Raw genomic sequence first — 18557 nt, 5'->3', positions numbered from 1 at the left:
AAGTCTCTATTATCTGGACTGACTCATGGAAATAAGAAAGAGTGACATATATATATATATATAGAGAGAGAGAGAGGTGGCTGAGGATTAAAAAAAGAGAAAAGAAAGAAAGACATTATCTCTGACTTGTAGAAAATATGATCATTAAAATTGTAGCCCTTCTTTTAAATGCAGTCTGCATAACATCAGGGGCTTCTTCAGTGTTTGCTGGATTAACTAGATGCATGTCAGATACAATCTCATATTTACTTCAATCTTTTTAGTATTGCACTTAAAAGTCCAGAATTGAATACTAACTATGCTAATTCCCAAACATAGTCAAAAATCCCTATATTATCCATATTATTATACTATTCTAGGAATATTGTTTCCTATAGGGCTACAACCAGCAGTATAATCCAACACACACACACACACACAGAGTGAGAGAGAGAGAGGTCCCAGTCACCTCTAATCGGATTAGGCGACTGTAGGTTAACATTGCTGCTGCCTCTCTCCGCCCTAGGTGGGACGTCCCTGTGTGCTGCACTTGTAGTCCGTTTTTTTCATTTTTTTTCGCTGTAGCAACACTTTTTGAAAGTACCCAAATTGTATCTGTCTCCGGGTACCCTCGAGCCGGATAACTCATATCGAAAACACAACGTGGACTTTTTTATGGCTCACAAATCTCCAAACTGAGAAGTGGGGTGATTATTTAATTAGAATGAGGAAACGAATCAAGTGTTTTATGTGATTTAGGCTCTCGAAGGCGATTTCACGGACTTTCCCCGCGCGTTAGTTTAGTTGTTGTCGTGGAGAGACAGCCAGTCTGGATGCTCGCGCGCCCTGTGCCAAGCTGCGCTCCACCCCGCGGACGGTGCCCTAGGCTCGGGGGTTAGATGGTGCTGATCACGGACGACAGGGATGGAGGAGGCGCCTCGTCGGTCCGAGTCAGACAGCTCCAGCTCCAGCAGCAGCAGCAGCAAAAAGTCGGGGGAGACATCCGCCAAGTTCACCCGACCATAACTGAGGAGCCTCTGTCCCACTATGTGGACGAGGAGTCCCTGGGCTCGTGTGAGGAGGACACAGAGGATGGAAGTGAGGACGACCATGACGAGTTCGAAGAAGTTGACTTTGAGGACCTAGATGATTGTCGGAGCATCGCGTCGGACGACTCCTTCTATCCACCGGATGATGTGTTCGCGGACTCGGAGCGCTCCCCGTCTCCGGACAGCCCGGAGCCGCTGTCTTTTTTCCAGGCGTGCTGCACCAACAACGCGGCCATAGTCCGGATAATGATCCGGCATGGTGTGAAGGAGGAGGACGTCAAGGAGACTGACAGGAATAACAGGGTATGAAGCACACAACAGAAACTCCGAGTAACTTCACACACGTGGCTTTAGATCACCTCCACAGTGACACCAAGAGTTGTTGTATGAAAACGTGCATCTCGAAACAGTTTCACAAGGTTTATGTTTGGAGTTCCCAGTTATATCTAACAGTATCTTAGGTCCATTCTTTGTGAAACACATGCAGTCAAAGATTCTCAGACTGAAATAATTAAACCCGAGCTTTCTGGCGTACTCACCTATTTTCAATGTTTGGGAAAGTTTGACCTCTACAACTTGTAATGCATGTCATATGGAAGTCAGTATAGCTTACATTAGTGTCTCTGTAGTTCTGTTACTTAGACCTACATGTAGTTTACTTCTGACAGCTGTTTTTGCACTTTTCCTCTGCTTTGTTTATTTTCATAATGAGCTCACACCTTTATCTGATAGGCCTTTCTGAAAGGCCTCTATGTGTGAGTTTCTGTGTGTGTGCGTGTGTGTGATGACAGATCTCAGTTTATGAAGAGCTAGAATGCTCAGGCGCTTTAAAAAACACTGAAGGCGCTTGTGATTTTTGAGGAAACACACCACTCCTTTCTGCGCCTGTGGTCATGCAGGCGTATTTATGTGTACAGGCCTGTGAAACAGAAAGTGCTTTTAAGGTTTTATGTATCAGGGCTTCATAACAAAAATCAGCTGGTCTTTAGCAGGCATTAAGCAAATATAGCGTCAGATGAACATGTTATAGATTGTCTATATTTATTTATTAAAAACTTGTGAAAAACTAAGTACAGCCCAAGAATAACTGGTAATATCAAATTTCCAGCTATGGCTTGAAGAAATTGTTTTTCTGTGTGACCTTATCAGTCTCTCAAATCACTGTAAAGGAGTTTTGCTCCACTCTTCTTTACAACATTGCTTTGGTTCATTGAGGTTTGCAGGCATTCATTTGTGTGCAGCTTTTATAAGTTACACTAGTGCAGTGGTTCTTAACCTGGGTTCGATCGAACCCTAGGGGTTCGGTGAGTCGGTCTCAGGGGTTCGGCAGAGCCTCCACCGTGACATGCACGGCTCATTTTTTGCACCAATATCCCATATCTATGTCTTGAATTTGAAAAAAATCACGTTTTATTTTTCACTAAAGAGGGGTTCAGTGAATGCGCATATGAAACTGGTGGGGTTCGGTACCTCCAACAAGGTTAAGAACCACTGCACTAGTGTCTCTAGGTCTGGACTGGGCCATTGCAACACCTTGATTCTTTTCTTTTCAGCTGTTCTGTTGCAGATTTGCTGCTGTGCTTGGGATCGTTGCCCCTTGCATGACCCAATTTCCGCCAAGCTTTAGCTGTCGGACACTCGGCCTCAGATTTGAATCTAGAGAACTTTGGTGTACAGAGTTAGCCCTGACTGCTAGATGTCGAGGACCTGTGGCTGCAAAACAAACCCAAATTATCACACCTCCCCCTGTGTGGTTGACAGTTGACATGTGGCGTGATACACTATGTTTGGTCCTCAAATGTAGCACTCCTCATTATGGTCAAACATCTCCACTTTGGTCTTATCCGTCCGAAGTCTTAAATAAGTCCCAAACCTAAGCTGTGCTGGCATTTCTTTTTAGAGTAAAAAGGGGCTTTCTGCTGGCAACCTTTCCAAACAAGTTGTAATTGTTCAGTCTTTTCCTAATTGCATTGCCATTTAACATGCTAATTGTAGCTGTGCTTTTATAGAGGTGCTAATGATCAGTTAATCAAGTGGATTTGATAAGCAGGACCGAGTGTCGACATGTGCTCTGAATTCACATAACAGATGTAAGGATGCACCTAGTTTTTCATGAACTGCTTTTGTATTTTGGCTGACACAGTGTAATATGTCATATTTTGATGTACTATGGAGGTTACATTTACCAGATTTTACGACCTGCTAAGGACCAGATGATTTTTTTTATTGTGTCCTGAAGGAGGGTGCACTTTCATATTTCACATGACAGTGAACGACTATTACTTCAAATGTATTAACTTATATTTTATGTGGATTCATTTTGTATGAGTCTGTGAGTAAACGTATTATATATATCAATGAGATGAGAGTCTGAACCAGGATGCATTTTAAAACCATAAAGTTCAGAATAGGATTGGATCCATTTCCGTTACAGCTGGCTGCATTTCAAATATGTCTTATAGAATTAAGCGCTAGCATAAACCAAATTATATGTCAGTTAATTATGTGAACCAGATTGTCCTCTTCAGTGGTTTTGATCAATGATCCTAATAAACTAAAATGAATGTTAGTTTTCATCTATTTGCAGTGGAATCAATCTGCATCGCTTCAGTCCTGCCAAACAGCTGCAGCCCAGGGCAAAGAGATAAATCCACAGTGATGGCATGCTATACTTGTATTCATTCATCAGGACATTTCAATAATTGTAATTGAGATGGCCTTCAGTGTGGGGTAAGGCAGCACATGTCAGTCATCATTGTCTTTGTGGCTTTACTTAGTGAAAGTTGGAGAATCGCTTTAGCCCAGTGCCAAGCAGCACACATGCCTAGATCTTTACACAAGGAAAAAAGCCAAATATATAAGCATAGTTTTCTGCTGTTTGCAGCTAGTTTAAGCTGAGAGGATGAAGTTTCACAGCACTGTAGATTCAGAGAAGGAGCGCTTTTGTGGTCTTATATCACAAATCTGCTTCTTTGACCTAGAGGCCAACCCCATCTGTCGCTTCTTACATTTCACCTCCCTCTTTTCTAAACATCTGTCTCTCACCATCTCCTACCCCTCCTTATTTCTCTGCATATACATAGTGCATCCAGTCATGAGAACATGAAAAGGAGTCCTTGTGACCTGATCATATGTGTATGTTATAAAGTATATAACAGGGAAAAGGTCAAAGGTCCTCAAGGCACTTTGAAATGGAAGACACATGCTCGCATTTAGTGTGTGTTTGAGTGTAGCAGCAGTGAGATATGTCAGAAAAGAGACTTCCAGATGACTAGGATGTGTGGTTGTGCATGTACCATTAGCTTTGTCGTGCCCTGTGACCTTGGGGATATGCACATACTCAGAGACACAATACAGGTTAGGTAACACATCTACTGGAAACACATCCTGACACAGATGTCAGTGTCTTAATATAGCTTCATCAAGTGGCATGTAAAACAAAGACGGTTGTTACATCCCTGGCCTAGTCTGAGTACAACATACACACCACTTCCTCTGTCACTAATCATCAGTTTAAAAGGAAATTTATTATCGAAAGATTCTTAATCTAGACCATCAAAAGGACTGTGGTAAAGTTTACGTCCAAATATGTTAAAAAGATGGTAGATTATAGTTATCTAGCGTCCAGAAGTAGTTTAAGTACAGAGAGCTTAGAAAAGGGGTGGGCAATCTCAGTCCACGAGGGCCGGTGTCCCTGCAGGTTTTAGATGTGTCCTCGAACCAACACAGCGGATTTAAATGGCTAAATTACCTCCTCAACATGTCCTGAAGTTCTCCAGAGGCCTGGTAACGAACTAATCATGTGATTCAGGTGTGTTGACCCAAGGTGAGCTCTAAAACCTGCAGGGACACCGGCCCTCGTGGACTGAGATTGCCCACCCCTGGCTTAGAATCACTGAAGCACAGACACATCAGGACAATATGAAAAGACCAGGTTTTAGTAATAACCTGAAGACTGTTTTTTTCAAAACTTGATAAGCTCCGTAGACGCATGTATGAGTGTATGTTGCCTAGTTTAGTCACTATTTCAGGTCATTTCCTCTGGTCCCCTCCAAAAGGAAAGCTAAGCTAGAGCAGCGGTCCCCACCCCTGGACCGGTCTGTGTGTCGTTTGGTACTGGGCCTTGAGAGTTGAGGCTCGGGTGTGAAATTTATGGTTTTTGGCGCTTTTATCATTTCATTATTGAAATGTCGGTTTCCCTGGGTTTTTTCCCGTGTTGTAGTTGTGTGTCTTATTTTGAAATAAATATTTGTTCGTTACCATAGCGACCAGAGAGTATGAAGGGGCAGAGAGGAGGATGTTACTTTCAATGTTGTTGCCGCATTTCAGGAGGACGCTGCTAAGTTACACAACTCATTCATCATTTTATCATATCATTTTATTTTGTTGTATTTATCCACGACACCTTAAAGGGCGGTCTGTGAAAATAAGATTAAGATTAAGATAACCTTTATTTGTCCCACACGTGGGAAATTTGTTACGGGTAAAATATTGTCGGACATTCAACTGGTCCGTGCCGCAAAAAAAGTTGGGGACCACCGAGTACAAAGTCTGCTGCAGACTTGCAGCCCAGAAACTGTGAGAGATTGTCAGGGTTCCTGGGTCATCGGCCCAGCGCTTTCAGTTTTGTTCATGTTCGGTTTATTTTGCCACTGCCTGTTTCACTTCCTGTTTGTTCCCCATGTCAGCTCGTTTCGTGCCATTAGCCAGATTATGTTCAGCTGTGTACTCACCGGTCTCTCATTATCATCCTCATCAGTCTGTGTATTTAAGTCTTCTGTTTCTACTCGTTCTTTGTCGTGTCATTGATGTTGATGTTATGTCGTCGTTTCCGCCAGCCAGCCACTCAGTCCGTTCGTCCTTCCTTCCTTCATTCATTCAGTCAGTCGTCCAGCCAGCCAGCCAGCCATTTCCTACCTCTGTTCTGTTTGCTCACGCCATCACAATAAACCCCAGTCTTCACCTACCTGTGAGTCCTGCGTTTGGGTTCCTTCTTCCTCGCCTCCACACCACGCCTGACAGAGATTCTGTGTTGTGCAAACAGGTACTTCTGCAGCATGGATGTTTTCCAGTAAAACGATTAAAAACCAGAGTGTAGTTAAAAGAGAAAGAGAACAAAAGTTTCATATGGCCCCTCAGGAATTCAAGGGGAATTTGACAACATTGATTCACTGAACACTCCAAGCCTCCACTTTTAGTCAAATGTTTTGTGGTATTCTGAGAATAACTTGTGAAGGTTATGAGAAGGCTTATCCTCTAAAGGATATTTTTCTTCAGAACCGCTGCTGTCATAAAACAATTAACTTTTGATGCCCATTTTTCATTTCCCAGCATGTTTAGGAGGCCTTCTTAGTTCTTGTGAAAACTCAAATTTGGTGTCAACACAGGCTTTGGAAAGCAATAAAACTGTATTTTCTGCTGCCAAGTGCACATATTGAAACTTAATTAAATGTCTGCATTCTGAATTTAGGAATAAACATAATGACAAGTATGTGTGTTTAATGTGTATCCAGTTTTCCAGTGATATGATTGCAGCACACTATATCAAAATCTCCATGCTCTCATTGCAACTTTGTGGCTGATGTGATGGATTAAATGTCAACAAATTATCGTCATTCTCATGTTAAAAGTAAAAGAATAATATGGTTATGGTAAACATCAGTGGTAATTCTGCTAGCGTTCAGGTATCAGCTCTGTCCCCAAAACCCATCTGACCCTGTTTACTACACTGTGTGTTCCCCTCGCAATCAATTGGGTAATTTGTCATGCTCATATGTGCACTCAGTAAACACGCACAGAATCCTATCAACCTGATTTATACACAGATCAAATATAATAATTCCAAATTTCCAAATAGATTGGGGTCCGTTGACAAACCAGGACAGATACGGTATGTTTCATCTGCTGAGAGAGCCAGCAAAGTCGCCCAACAGAAAGAACAGCTGACCAACACACGTATCGACCAACAGGCCGGCAGGCAGATAGACTAAATGAAGCATAGTCAGATAGAGACAGAAATGTGGCACTGCAGATGGTAGCGAGCTCGACGCTGCTAGCAAATACTGACGAGTGGAAAAATCAAAGTGACAGTCATACACATCTGATTTGATACAGCTGTGTGAACGCTCAGCTGCAGACAGAAAGACATTTAACAGGGGCGATATTGACAGAAACATGGCCTGGTATGTCTGTGTCCGTGGTGTGTCTGATGGATGTGAATGAGGGTGGTCTTTAGCGTGTGGCTCATGTGTACTGAGGTTTCCTGTAAAATTAAAAATGAATTGAATGTTTTCATTTTGATTTATTCACATGTGGTTTGCACAGGCTGCAGACATACAGGCTGTCTGCTACAGTTAGGCTTCCGTAAGTGCAGAAAGTAGTCAGAATAGTTCGCTGAAGAAGACGGCATGTGTTTGGACATCCACCTTTACGTCACTCCAGGGTAAAGAGCAATACAACCGGAAAGAGAGCTGTTTTTTAGCAAGTTTCTAATTGGAAACATGCTTTCCTATTTATATTGATATGTATTAAGTAAGGCTTTTATTTGAGTGCCAACTTTTCCACCACTGCAGAGTGATCGAAATCATAGGACACAGTGGCCGTTCTTTGGATTATCAACAACTTTTCACTACATACAAACTATGCAGCTCCAAAATTAATAACTGGCTGCTTACAAAGATGCAGTTTCTCTTTTCTTTTAGGACCAGCATAAATCAAAAAACGTATCCCCGGTGAAGATAACGTGGTACTACTGGAAACATATTTATTGTGTATCAAGGAATTTTTAAGGTTACACTGGGGTATTGCATCGTATTGTGTCATCTTCTTTTGAACCAGTCTTTGGAGTGTTGCCACATTAACTGCAGATACATGGGTATGTTTCTCCCTCCCCCCCCCGTCTCCGTGTCTTTCTGACTGATAAGGCTAAGCCTTTCTATTCCTAGCACTGGATATTCCTCAGATTACTTAGTGTGTTAGTGTGTGGTCATCTAAGTCCAGGCAGTCCAGTGTATGTGTGTATGAGTGCCCGCTCATCAGAATACACATTATAGTCTTGATTGCAAGTTTTAAACCGAGTGATGCTAGAATTCTTCAGCCTAATCTTGTTAAGACCTGTGCACGCATTTGATCAACATGGTCTCTGCTGAAAATTCATTTATTTATGTTTTATTATATAAGAGCACCCTGTTTGACCTAATAATTTCAGCAGCTGATGATATTTTTGAAAGATGTTTTTAGCTAGCTTCTATTATTTTCCGAATGGAACATAAACCTGACACCATTCATGCTCCAACATGTTAATGCTATGAAGTGATGGATGACTTAACCTACTTTGGAACATCTTTCAGTTTCGACTGTGCACAGAAGAACATGACAGTAAATAGTAACATTTGGCATTAGTTAAGACATTTTCAATGTATTCAATGCAATTACTTTACTTGAAAAGAAAAGGTCAGTATGAGAATGAGTGATGTCACAGGGGACAGTGAGGACACGTGTCGATGTCCATCAGCAACCGGTCAGCAACTTCATTTGCCCTAAAGACAAAATACCCAATCCCCCTGAGAATTCTCGTTAATTCTCGTCCGTCACTGGAAGTGATTGATTGAATTATTGATTATAATGATGCAAACCTATGCTTTTGATCACATTCATTTTTTTTCTCATGATGGAGATTTTCCTGTTTCCTGTCATTATTTGCCCATTTATAACAATTGAGGAGGGGGAGGTTGGTCTGATACTGGTATACAGCCTATATATCTGTACGTTGCTGCGCTCCATCATTGTCAGCAGCTACCATTAACGCGCATTAAATCACTGATTGCAGTAGTGTGTACGACAGGAACGTAACAAGTACGTCGGGCGGTTGGGATAAATAAAGAAGCTTGTATGTGTTTATACCTGTGTGTGACAAAGGTTCGCAAGGAAAACAAAAACAAAGTCAGACGATTTAAATTGCTCGAGACATGCTGCAGGGCGTGCTGCTAAGGTACATCACATCACAACCGGAGGGCTGCCAAGAATGTGTGTTTGCGTATGTGAGAAAGCGTGAGAGACACAGACAAGGTCTACGTGAGAGTGTCTAAGCAGAGGGAACTATTTGAAGCTGTGCCAGTGTAAGTGAACTTCTCTGAGACAGTCCAGTAGTTACTCTGCAGGACCTTTGTCAGCTGTTTTTCTCAGATGTGCCAAAATTAGTGCGACTGTGTCTCCAACTGACTTGTTTTAGTTCACAGTTCAGTGTTTAATACGGCTAAGGTCCATGTCCTGTAAAATCTGAGGGATAATTGAACCTCTCTTCAACCTCAACCAAAAGCTTGTCTCCTATATTTTAATAGGAATCTCAGTGTTCAGTGTGATGGGTCTGATTCACATAAATAAAGCCGATGTTTAAGCAATCCTACCCACACTGTGACAAAGAGCTATAATTAAATGATTTATCAAAACATTATATTTATTGGGTACAAAGACATACGGTTGAAGCCTATTAAGTCAGAGATAATTGAAACACTCCGCGACTTAAAAAACGAAACACTGTGATTTTTCTTGAGGTTTTTCTGTTTTGACTATAATTACCAGCCTATGAATATGCATAAATTTGAGAGGTTCATATAAATCTTCGGGCCTTATCCGTACCGATCTTCATTTGTTTTTATATTTAAGATTTCATACTGAGATTACTTTCGATTGCATTCGTGCCAGAGCTGAAAAGATTAATTAGGGGAATAACACCGTGTGCTTGGAAACCAAGATTAAAAACGTATTGTGCCAAAAAGGTGCAAGGCATCAGGCTGGTCTGTCATGAAGAGAACACCACATTTTAAAAGAAATTGCGTGTGAAAGGTAATAGTATAGGGTTACCTTGACGATGTGTAGTATAAGTTGAGATATACGAGTCTCTGTGGTCAACTTGACCTCGTTTTATTTTAGCACAGTTGACAAAGTACTACAGTATTACTCAGTGTATAAACCTGTAGCAGAATACATGTGCAACGTGCAGCTGAAACATGTCTGACTTGTTCTTTTTAGCACTCCTGGCTTTAATACAGCATATTTAGATAGTTTATTTAGATTTAAAGTCCGGGTAGGGTCTGGTAGCTTGTTAAGTAATGAACATGTTGTTTGCCTGTCAGCTCCAAATTCAGAATTCAGAGAATGCCCCCTTTGTTTCTTCTCCTTGCTCATCTGGATTGCCTATAATCAGGCTACACGGATTTCTAGTTGTGCACAATTGTTTCGTTTTTTTTCTTCTTCTTACTCAACAAACGTGTTGTTAGCTGACAGCTGTGGCACCCAGTGTGGTCTTGTGCTGCTATAGCCCAGCTCCTTCAAGGTTTCATCTGTTGTGCGTTCTGAGATGTGTTTATTTGTGTTACTGTTGCATTCTTATAATTATATTTGTAAGCTGGCTTATGAGAAGAAGTCGTGTCATTTTCCTCTGACCTCTGGCGTCAACAAGGCATTTTGGCCCAAAGAACTGGCTCTCGTGAGATATTTTCTTTTTTTTGGATCATTCTTTGTAAGTGCTGAAGGTGGTTGTGCAGGAAAATCCCAGTTTATCAGCAGTTTCTGAAGCACTCAGACCAGCCCATCTGGCACCAACAACCATGCCACGTACAAAGTGTATTAAGTCACCTTTCTTCCCCATTCTGACTCTTGGTTTGAACGTCAGAATGTCGACTTCACCGTATTCGCATGCCTAAGTGTGCTGAGTTGCTGCCCAGTGATTGCCTGATTAGATATTTGTATTTACGAGAAGTTGAATAAATGTAACTAATGAAGTGTCATATATGTTGTATATAATATTAGTAGATTTATTTATTATTTTATATTCAGCATCTGTCTGTCTATCTGGCTACATATAAAGTATTGCCTGTATATCTGTGAAGATACATCACCTGAGAACGCCGAGTTCCTGAATTCTGCTCACTCAGTCAACTTGTTTGTCTTGGCTAAGAAAGTGTGCACCTTCCAGAAAGTACACAACTTTTGCTGGAGTTTTCCAGTGTCAAACACTCACCAGGCCTCATAGAGTTTCACCCACAGACTAACCTTTACACATTTGTCCACACACATATAAAAGAGCACCTATTCTGGCAGAAAAACACATCCACGAAAAAGTACACAACAACATCAGACAGGAAGATAGCTTTTTTGAGTTTAAGGTTTCTCTGCGAAAACACAACAGATGTCATGTTTAATCACAGATATTAGTTTTGGGAACTGCACACAGGTTCACTGGTCTTGTGGATTTTTACCGGCGCTGCCTTGATGGCATTTTTCTGCAGACTGCTGCGTATATGTCAGCACTTTATTGCAGTTTTGCTTCACTTTTTCTTTCACCTTAGCAATTTTGCTGATTCTAACCTTATATATATATCTCCCTTCTCTTTTTCTTTCAACTGTTCTATCTCTTTTTCCTGCTCTGTCACTTTTTTGTCTCAGATAGGACTACTGGTTGCGTGCTACCAAGGTTACGTGGATGTCGTCATAGCGCTGTCTCAGTGTCCGTACCTAGATGTCAACTGGCAGGACAGCGAGGGAAACACGCCTCTGATCACTGCTGCGCAAGCAGGTAACACATAACCATATAATCACAGCTCGCAGTAGTCAAATACGCACACTGACAGGCTGATTCACTGTCTTGCTAGACTCTCATGTACAGAAACAAATACTGTACACACGCACACACACACACACACACACACACACACAATATGCTGATACAGATGAACGCACATATGAGCACCAGAAAAACACAAGTTTGAACTGGCTCTATGCACTGACTATGTTGTTTGACCAGTCGTATGATATCAATGTTTTCCATCCAAAATATTGTTAGCAAGTGTGAATGCATGATGGGAAACTGATATTCAAGGCATTTTCTTATAGTGTTGTAGCAGGACTGCTCATTTTACTCATTTACTTTAAGTAGAGACTGTAAATAGAAGATGGATGAAGCCACCATGACACCCAGTGGTTTTTAAACTATGATTCTGAAGCCTCTAAAGTTTGGCATTTTTGTCAACGCCTATCCTAATTTTTTGGTGCCATGAGTAGCCATATTTGCATGAGAGGTTGTAGAGTTTTCAGCACATTAGTTTTAGTTAATGCTAGCCATCTAGGTAGGAAAGAGGCATCTTTGCACCAAAGCAAGAGGTCAGCAAACTGCGGCTCAGCTCGCAAGCCACGGGTTAGAATTAGGGTTAACCATAACCCTATTAACCCTTTAAAGCTGGTCAGAGCGGGCACGCTCCGTTTTGCATAACTATTTTTAAATCCCGGTAGCACTGCAACCACATAAGCTAGCACAATAATTCTTTTTGCATATTTGCATATTATGCATCAGCTTGTCCTCGGTCACAGTTTCCTTCCACATATAGCTTTGCAAAAACTGCATAAAAAGCACTTGCAGCAACAAAAACATAATATTCCAGAAACACGCTTTGCCGATCCGATCAGCTGTTTGTAACACTTCCTACGTGCATCAGCGTGAACTATCGCATGTCCGCCATGACCTGCCCGAAACCGGAAGTGATGTCATTTTGCGGAAATGTAGTTTTTTACCATCAGGGCCTTATGAGCCTATACTGGTGTTTTTAAAAGTTATGTTTGACTTTTTGACTTTCTGTGTCGTTTCTGGGATGCTTAGGACTCATATTGCACTGCTGGAAATAGTTTATTTTGATGCACATGCTGTTTTTTTTTGCAAATTTGCATTATAATGTTTATTTTTGTTTTTCCTGCAGTATATAAAAATTGGTGTATTTCAAAAATAAAACTATGAAGACACTTAAAATAAATTTCCTGTGGTGGAAAACTATTTTGTGCAACTTTTTTGTATTTACAATTTTGAGGGTTAAGCCTTGCACATTTTTGCAATTTATGTAATTACTATGCACTTAATGCAGACATATTATTAAAATTTGGACTATAATGGTTGTATTGATGTATATCAACTTGAAATGCTCCAAAAATGGCTCCACAGCATGTAAAAATATAATATAAGCTCTGGCGGACTTGGTTCTATGGTAGGTCTTAAAGGGTTAATACATATACAGTATGTATTAATTTGTCCTCTTTCAATTATATCTGTAATCTGCCCCTCTGTCCCCGTCACCTTCGTTTCCTACTCTTTTCCTCCCATTGTTGGGTAGGAGGAGCTAAAATGGCTCTTTTGATATTGAAGGCTACCGACCTACTTAGACTGTACCAGATGCAGATACCTGCATCACTAGTAACATACATATTAATACTTGACACATTTAGCAGTTTTACATCAAATGCCCTTCCTAATGTAAAAGGGAGCTGTGTCTCTGGCTGAATCGAACCAGTAAACTTTTACTTGCAGACTGAAATGCCTAGCTAGAGACCAGGTTGTAATTCTGTATCTGCTGTAAAGACATTTTAATGCAGAAGTCTTTAGGAATTGCCTCGGTTTTATAGCCAGCCTCGAGTGGCCATTGCAGGATCTGCAGTATTTAGCACCTCTGTCCGACCAACAGTAACTATTTTCCGTCTCTCTGTTACTCTAGGCCACATAACAATCACCAACTATCTGCTGAACTACTACTCTGGGTTGGATATAGAGAGAAGAAACTGTCACGGCTTCACCGCCCTAATGAAAGCCGCCATGCAGGGCAGGGTGGAGTGCGTGCGCTCGCTCATGTTGGCAGGTAAGGAAATGCGTGTAATTAAATTAAATGCACAAACTCTGTAGCAGTGCAATACTTGGAATGGGTTAGATTATAACTGCAGAAAATGTTATTTTCAGAAATTTGGTGGACAGATGGACAATTTGAATGCGTAGACAGTAATTTATTTATTTATTTTTTAGTCACAACTAGGATTTATGTTGAGGTTTGATGCCAAAGCATAACAGCAGGAGGTTTAAATGTCAGGATGGATTTAATTTCAACGTATTTTTTTTCCCAAATAATGGACTTCTTACGCATTTACACAAATCTGCTAACTGACCCCGTGAGAGTGCTGAGTACACAAGTTGCAGTGAGCATAGCGAGACAGCTTTTAGCCACAAACTCACTCTGTCTCCACCTTGTTATCTTTGAGCTTATATGCTTGTGTATCCACAAATTAAACTTTTTCCTGTCTTCTTTGTGTCCATCAGGAGCTGCCCTGAATGCAAAAGACTTTGGCCGCCAACTGACTGCCAGGGAGTGGGCCTTGTTTACAGGCCGTTATGAAACTGCATGGGTGATGGCGCGCTTAATAGAACGGCCTTGTCCACACCAGTACTGTGATACATACAGGTACAATTCACAGCTAGCTGTCTAAGATGAGCAAGTCCTTGTTTATGACGACATTTTCTAAACTGATTTCCAAGAGAAGAAAAAGTTGCTGACCCTTTGTTGAATTTACTGCCCTGCTCACTTGTTATCTTTACACGGAGTTATGAAAAGACTGTGTGCAATTATGAGGTACCTGCTGTCCTCCTTTTCTTTGCATCCTCTCCACAAAAGCAGCTTTCTGAGCTTTCTGTTTACATCCTCTCGCCCTGATAGCAGGCTATGTAGCAAATAAATAATTGTGACTCTGCTTCAGATTATGTAGCCATCATTAGTGTTTCTAGACAAGCCTTGCTTGAGAAAGGTCAGTGCAAGTTACCACTGACTCATTAAAAAGAACAGAACATACAATATTACACATTCAACACAAAAAACACAACACAAATGCCTTTTCAGGCAAGTTTCACTGGTCTCGGAGAGTTTTTGTCTCTTGGTGCATGAGGTGATATCAGTATTGCTCTCCCAGTCTAGAGTGGCGCCCGCTGGCATCAATGGTGGCCAAAGCCCAGGAGCCACGCGGCTGTTTGAAACGCTTGTCGGACACCATGCGCAACATCTTCAACATCGCAAATGTCACCAACCCGGAGGACGAAGGCGCCATCGACCACATGGTTTCTATTACGACTGGCATTAGGAGCCCTTTCATCGCTGTGGCATGCCGCACAGTGAGTGACTAAGCTCTAGAATTTATTTATTTTATTTATTGATTTATTTGTTAATCCTTTTCAGCCTTCCTCACAACAAGTATTTCTCAATCACAGCCTCAGCTGAGGTATTGAATGAGTATAAACACTCTGTGGTAAGGTTGCTCTCTGTGTTATTCAATGATGTGTGCTTATACTCGGCAAACTTTGAGATACCAAAACTGTTTTTCTTATCTTCAGATGAAGCCAAATGTTTTTGAACAATATGAAAACAATCTTCCACAGACTTGGCTTTTGAAATCATAAAGTCAAATGGTAAAGTTATTTTGTCACCGTATAGTATAAAACTCGTGCTTATACGTTAATGATCATATTATGGTAATAACACTTAAAATGTGGCACTAATTTATCATTTATTATATCAACCAATTCTGGGATTTCCCTTAGGATTAGTTTATAATAATTAAAGGAAATGATTAACACCAGCCTTATCCGCTAAGAAGGTTATTTGTGTGAGATTAACTGTCTGCAATACCGAAAACAAAGGCATGATTGACATCCAGAGTCACCAGTATTGCTGCTGCAATGCTGCTGATATTAGTACCAATCAGACACTGCTGGTTTTGTTTCAGGTGTGTCCTGACAGTCCTCCGGGTGTGGGCAAACGGCGCTATGCGGTCCCAGAGATGATTCGCCAGCAGCGCGCCAAGGAGCTTCGCTCCATCAACCCTGACAGGGTGGACAGCCATCTCAGACTCTTTGAGAACTCTCGCGTGACTCTGGTGACCAAGAACTCAGCAGGTCGCCGGGCCAGCCTTCAGGCTCAGAGCCTGGTGCCTCGGCACAGGAGATCCAGCTTGGGTTTGGGGTCTTATAACCAAGTCATGGAGCTACGGAGAACCAGCTTGTTGCCTATGCACATGGTGCTGAGGAGGAGCAGTGTGAGGCCAGGCTTCACCATACCCAAGGTGAGAGTGTCAAAGGCCCCACCGTCCACTTATGAGCCGGCACAGGTTCGGAAGAAGAGCAGCTCCAAAGATGGAGGGGGGAACTTTCTGCAGGTTCCAAAGTGGCGATACAAGGAGCTAAAGGAAGAAAGGAAAAAAGCAGAGGAAGCGGAGAGAAAGAGGCTGGAGGCTGCAACGAAGAGACATATTGCTACTGGGAAAAGGAAATAATATCATTACCTCAGAGGATATCGTGTACACTAAACCCCCCACCCCCTCCAAACAACAAAAAAAACATACGGGCCAAGGTGTCCGACAGATCTGGCGTTTATGGTTTTCAGCTTTACACAGTTAGGTGCACAGGGTGAGCTCAGAATTACCAGCAATGTTTGGATGCTGACCGACCTCTTTAAAAACGGCTGTCTCTATAGCGACAGCGTTAGAAGTGCACAACGCTGACGTCAAACAGCGAATACCCAGGGGATTTGATACTTGAAATGTTTTTAAGCTAATTTATTTTTCATATTTATTGCTTTTTAACGGATGGCCGGGCCTATATTTTGTTATGCCTTGGGTGCTCATTACGCCGGTGTTTTTGTAGTACGTTGCACTGTGTTGAAGCAGAAGACAATAACACACACTCTGAAACTGAAACCTACTGCAGAACAAAATGTGTTAATTAAAAGCAGTTTATTGAAAATATATCTTTTAAGTCATTCGGTGAGGAGTAATAATGATCTCGTCATTACTGGCTGAGAAAGCAAAGCAAGATTTGTAATGAATCTCGTGACGTCTGCCTGACAATATTTTAGATGCTTTCTTCTTTTGCTTTACAGTGACAAACCCTGAATGTATTTAACGTATATGTTTTATATATAGAGAGAGAAATTTAAATGCTTTTGATGACATTTTTTTCAATCAAGGGTGAAGACTGAAATGTATAGCTTTTGAATCTGACAGGTTGGGAAGAAATTTTTAGATTTCTTCCTGCACATTTACCCTTCATAACCCATTTAACCCTTTAAAGCCAAGTGTATCATGTTTATTATATCATGTTTATCAGTGCGATATCCATCCATTCGCTTCCGCTTATCCTTTTCAGGGTCGCGGGGGGTGCTGGAGCCTATCCCAGCTGTCATAGGGCGAGAGGCAAGGTACACCCTGGACAGGTCGCCAGTCTGTCGCAGGGCTAACACACAGGGACAGACGACCATTCGCACTCACATTCACACCGATGCGCAATTTAGATTTTTCTTTTAACCTATCCCCACAAAGTGCATGTCTTTGGACTGGGGGAGGAAGCCAGAATACCCGGGGAGAACCCACGCAAACTCCACACAGAAAGCCCCTGCTGGCCTGATGGTGGAATTGAACTCATGACCTTCTTGCTGTGAGGCAACAGTGCTAACCACTGCGCCACCGAAAAAAAATAAGAACAATGCCTGATGTAGCAATTATGTGCAAATTAATGTATACATGTATTTTGTATTCAATCAGAAACTAAACAGTCAGTTAAGAAAAAAAATTTTCTGGTAATTATTTCATGGTCCAGGCTTTAAAGGGTTAACACAGATCATAGCTTAACTTCACGTAGTGACTGGGAATGAGTCGTGTGCGCAAGGTGTGGATGTTGCGAATGAAATAAAGTTTCCACTAACAGTGACCGTGGACTCAATTAACCTAGCCTTATTGATGATTTATAAATGCCTCAGCCATGTAGTGCTAGAAAAGTAATCTCAGTCTTCTTTTTGATCTTCATTGCATTTTTAGGGGGGGAGAAAAACAACAAAACACTACATGCAAGTTTTGACATACAAAGGAGAGCCTGAAGTGATGATGTGTAACATGTGGCCACTCTGATCATAAAAACAGCCAACCCATTATAGAGCAGAGAGGTCAGTTTCCTGCTATGACATTAAAACAGTGAAAATAATGGGGTGAAAAATAACCGTGATTTAAACCCACAGAGCCATGGGGAGCGCAGTGATATACCATTGTCTGGAATTTCAAGAGCACAATTTCACGCTCCTAACTCCTCGTGGCGATTGGGGCTTAAGTGCTATCCAAGAGTGTGTGTCTAATATACATGGTGATGAGTTGCTAAGGGGTTACAAGGGCACTGCACAGCCAAATCGTTTCTTCAAATAAACTTCATTGACTTCAGAGTGGCAATCTGCTTAGACACTGCCCAGAGGAAATAATTTGAACATGACAAAAGAGGAGCGAGCTGCACATTTACTTGAACTCTACACTTCAGAAACTCTAAGTGGCTCCAGGATTAGCATATTTAACATTAACATGTTTTATATGAAAATGGATTTTTGCTGGCAGAGCCGTTTGCAGTTTGTCACGAATCAACTGAGGTTAACTTGCCATGAATAAAAGCCAAATTCATTTACATTAGACTTTTGTGTTTGTCTTTTGTCAGTCAGGCAACTTTTTTAAAGGTTTCTATGGAATAACAGAATGCAGTTTTTAGAGTCATTACAGGCTTATGTCTCTGTGCTGTTACAGCTTGTTCACAAATCCCATTTTCACACAAACAGAAAGCTCCGTGTGAGTGTGTGGTGAAGGGAAAGGACAAAACCTATTAGCCCTGAATGAATCAGATCATATTTAGGTCATCGTTGT

General features: G+C 41.5%; 1 protein-coding gene across 1 annotated transcript; it reads left to right on the top strand.

Annotated features, from left to right (window-relative positions):
* Positions 1-504: 504 nt before the first annotated feature.
* ankrd33ba (ankyrin repeat domain 33ba) lies at positions 505-16223 on the top strand. The gene is made up of 6 exons (XM_006794702.3): positions 505-1331; positions 11475-11604; positions 13565-13705; positions 14158-14299; positions 14802-15000; positions 15612-16223. The coding sequence occupies exons 1-6, from the start codon at positions 879-881 to the stop codon at positions 16155-16157; spliced, it is 1611 nt and encodes a 536-aa protein (XP_006794765.2). The 5' UTR covers positions 505-878; the 3' UTR covers positions 16158-16223.
* Positions 16224-18557: the final 2334 nt, after the last annotated feature.

Source organism: Neolamprologus brichardi, chromosome 9 (genome assembly GCF_056152115.1).
Source record: "Neolamprologus brichardi isolate AB-2024 chromosome 9, ASM5615211v1, whole genome shotgun sequence".
NCBI classification, from domain to species: domain Eukaryota; kingdom Metazoa; phylum Chordata; class Actinopteri; order Cichliformes; family Cichlidae; genus Neolamprologus; species Neolamprologus brichardi.
Note: the sequence above shows the minus strand (reverse complement) of the source record. Positions and strands in the feature narration are given on the sequence as shown.

Bases quoted from the DNA above. Each gene is read 5' to 3' on its own strand.
- ankrd33ba (XM_006794702.3), top strand. From the start codon at position 879: ATGGTGCTGATCACGGACGACAGGGATGGAGGAGGCGCCTCGTCGGTC. The intron at 1,332-11,474 runs GTATGAAGCACA...TTTTTGTCTCAG, and splicing joins AGACTGACAGGAATAACAGG to ATAGGACTACTGGTTGCGTG. The intron at 14,300-14,801 runs GTACAATTCACA...TTGCTCTCCCAG, and splicing joins CAGTACTGTGATACATACAG to TCTAGAGTGGCGCCCGCTGG.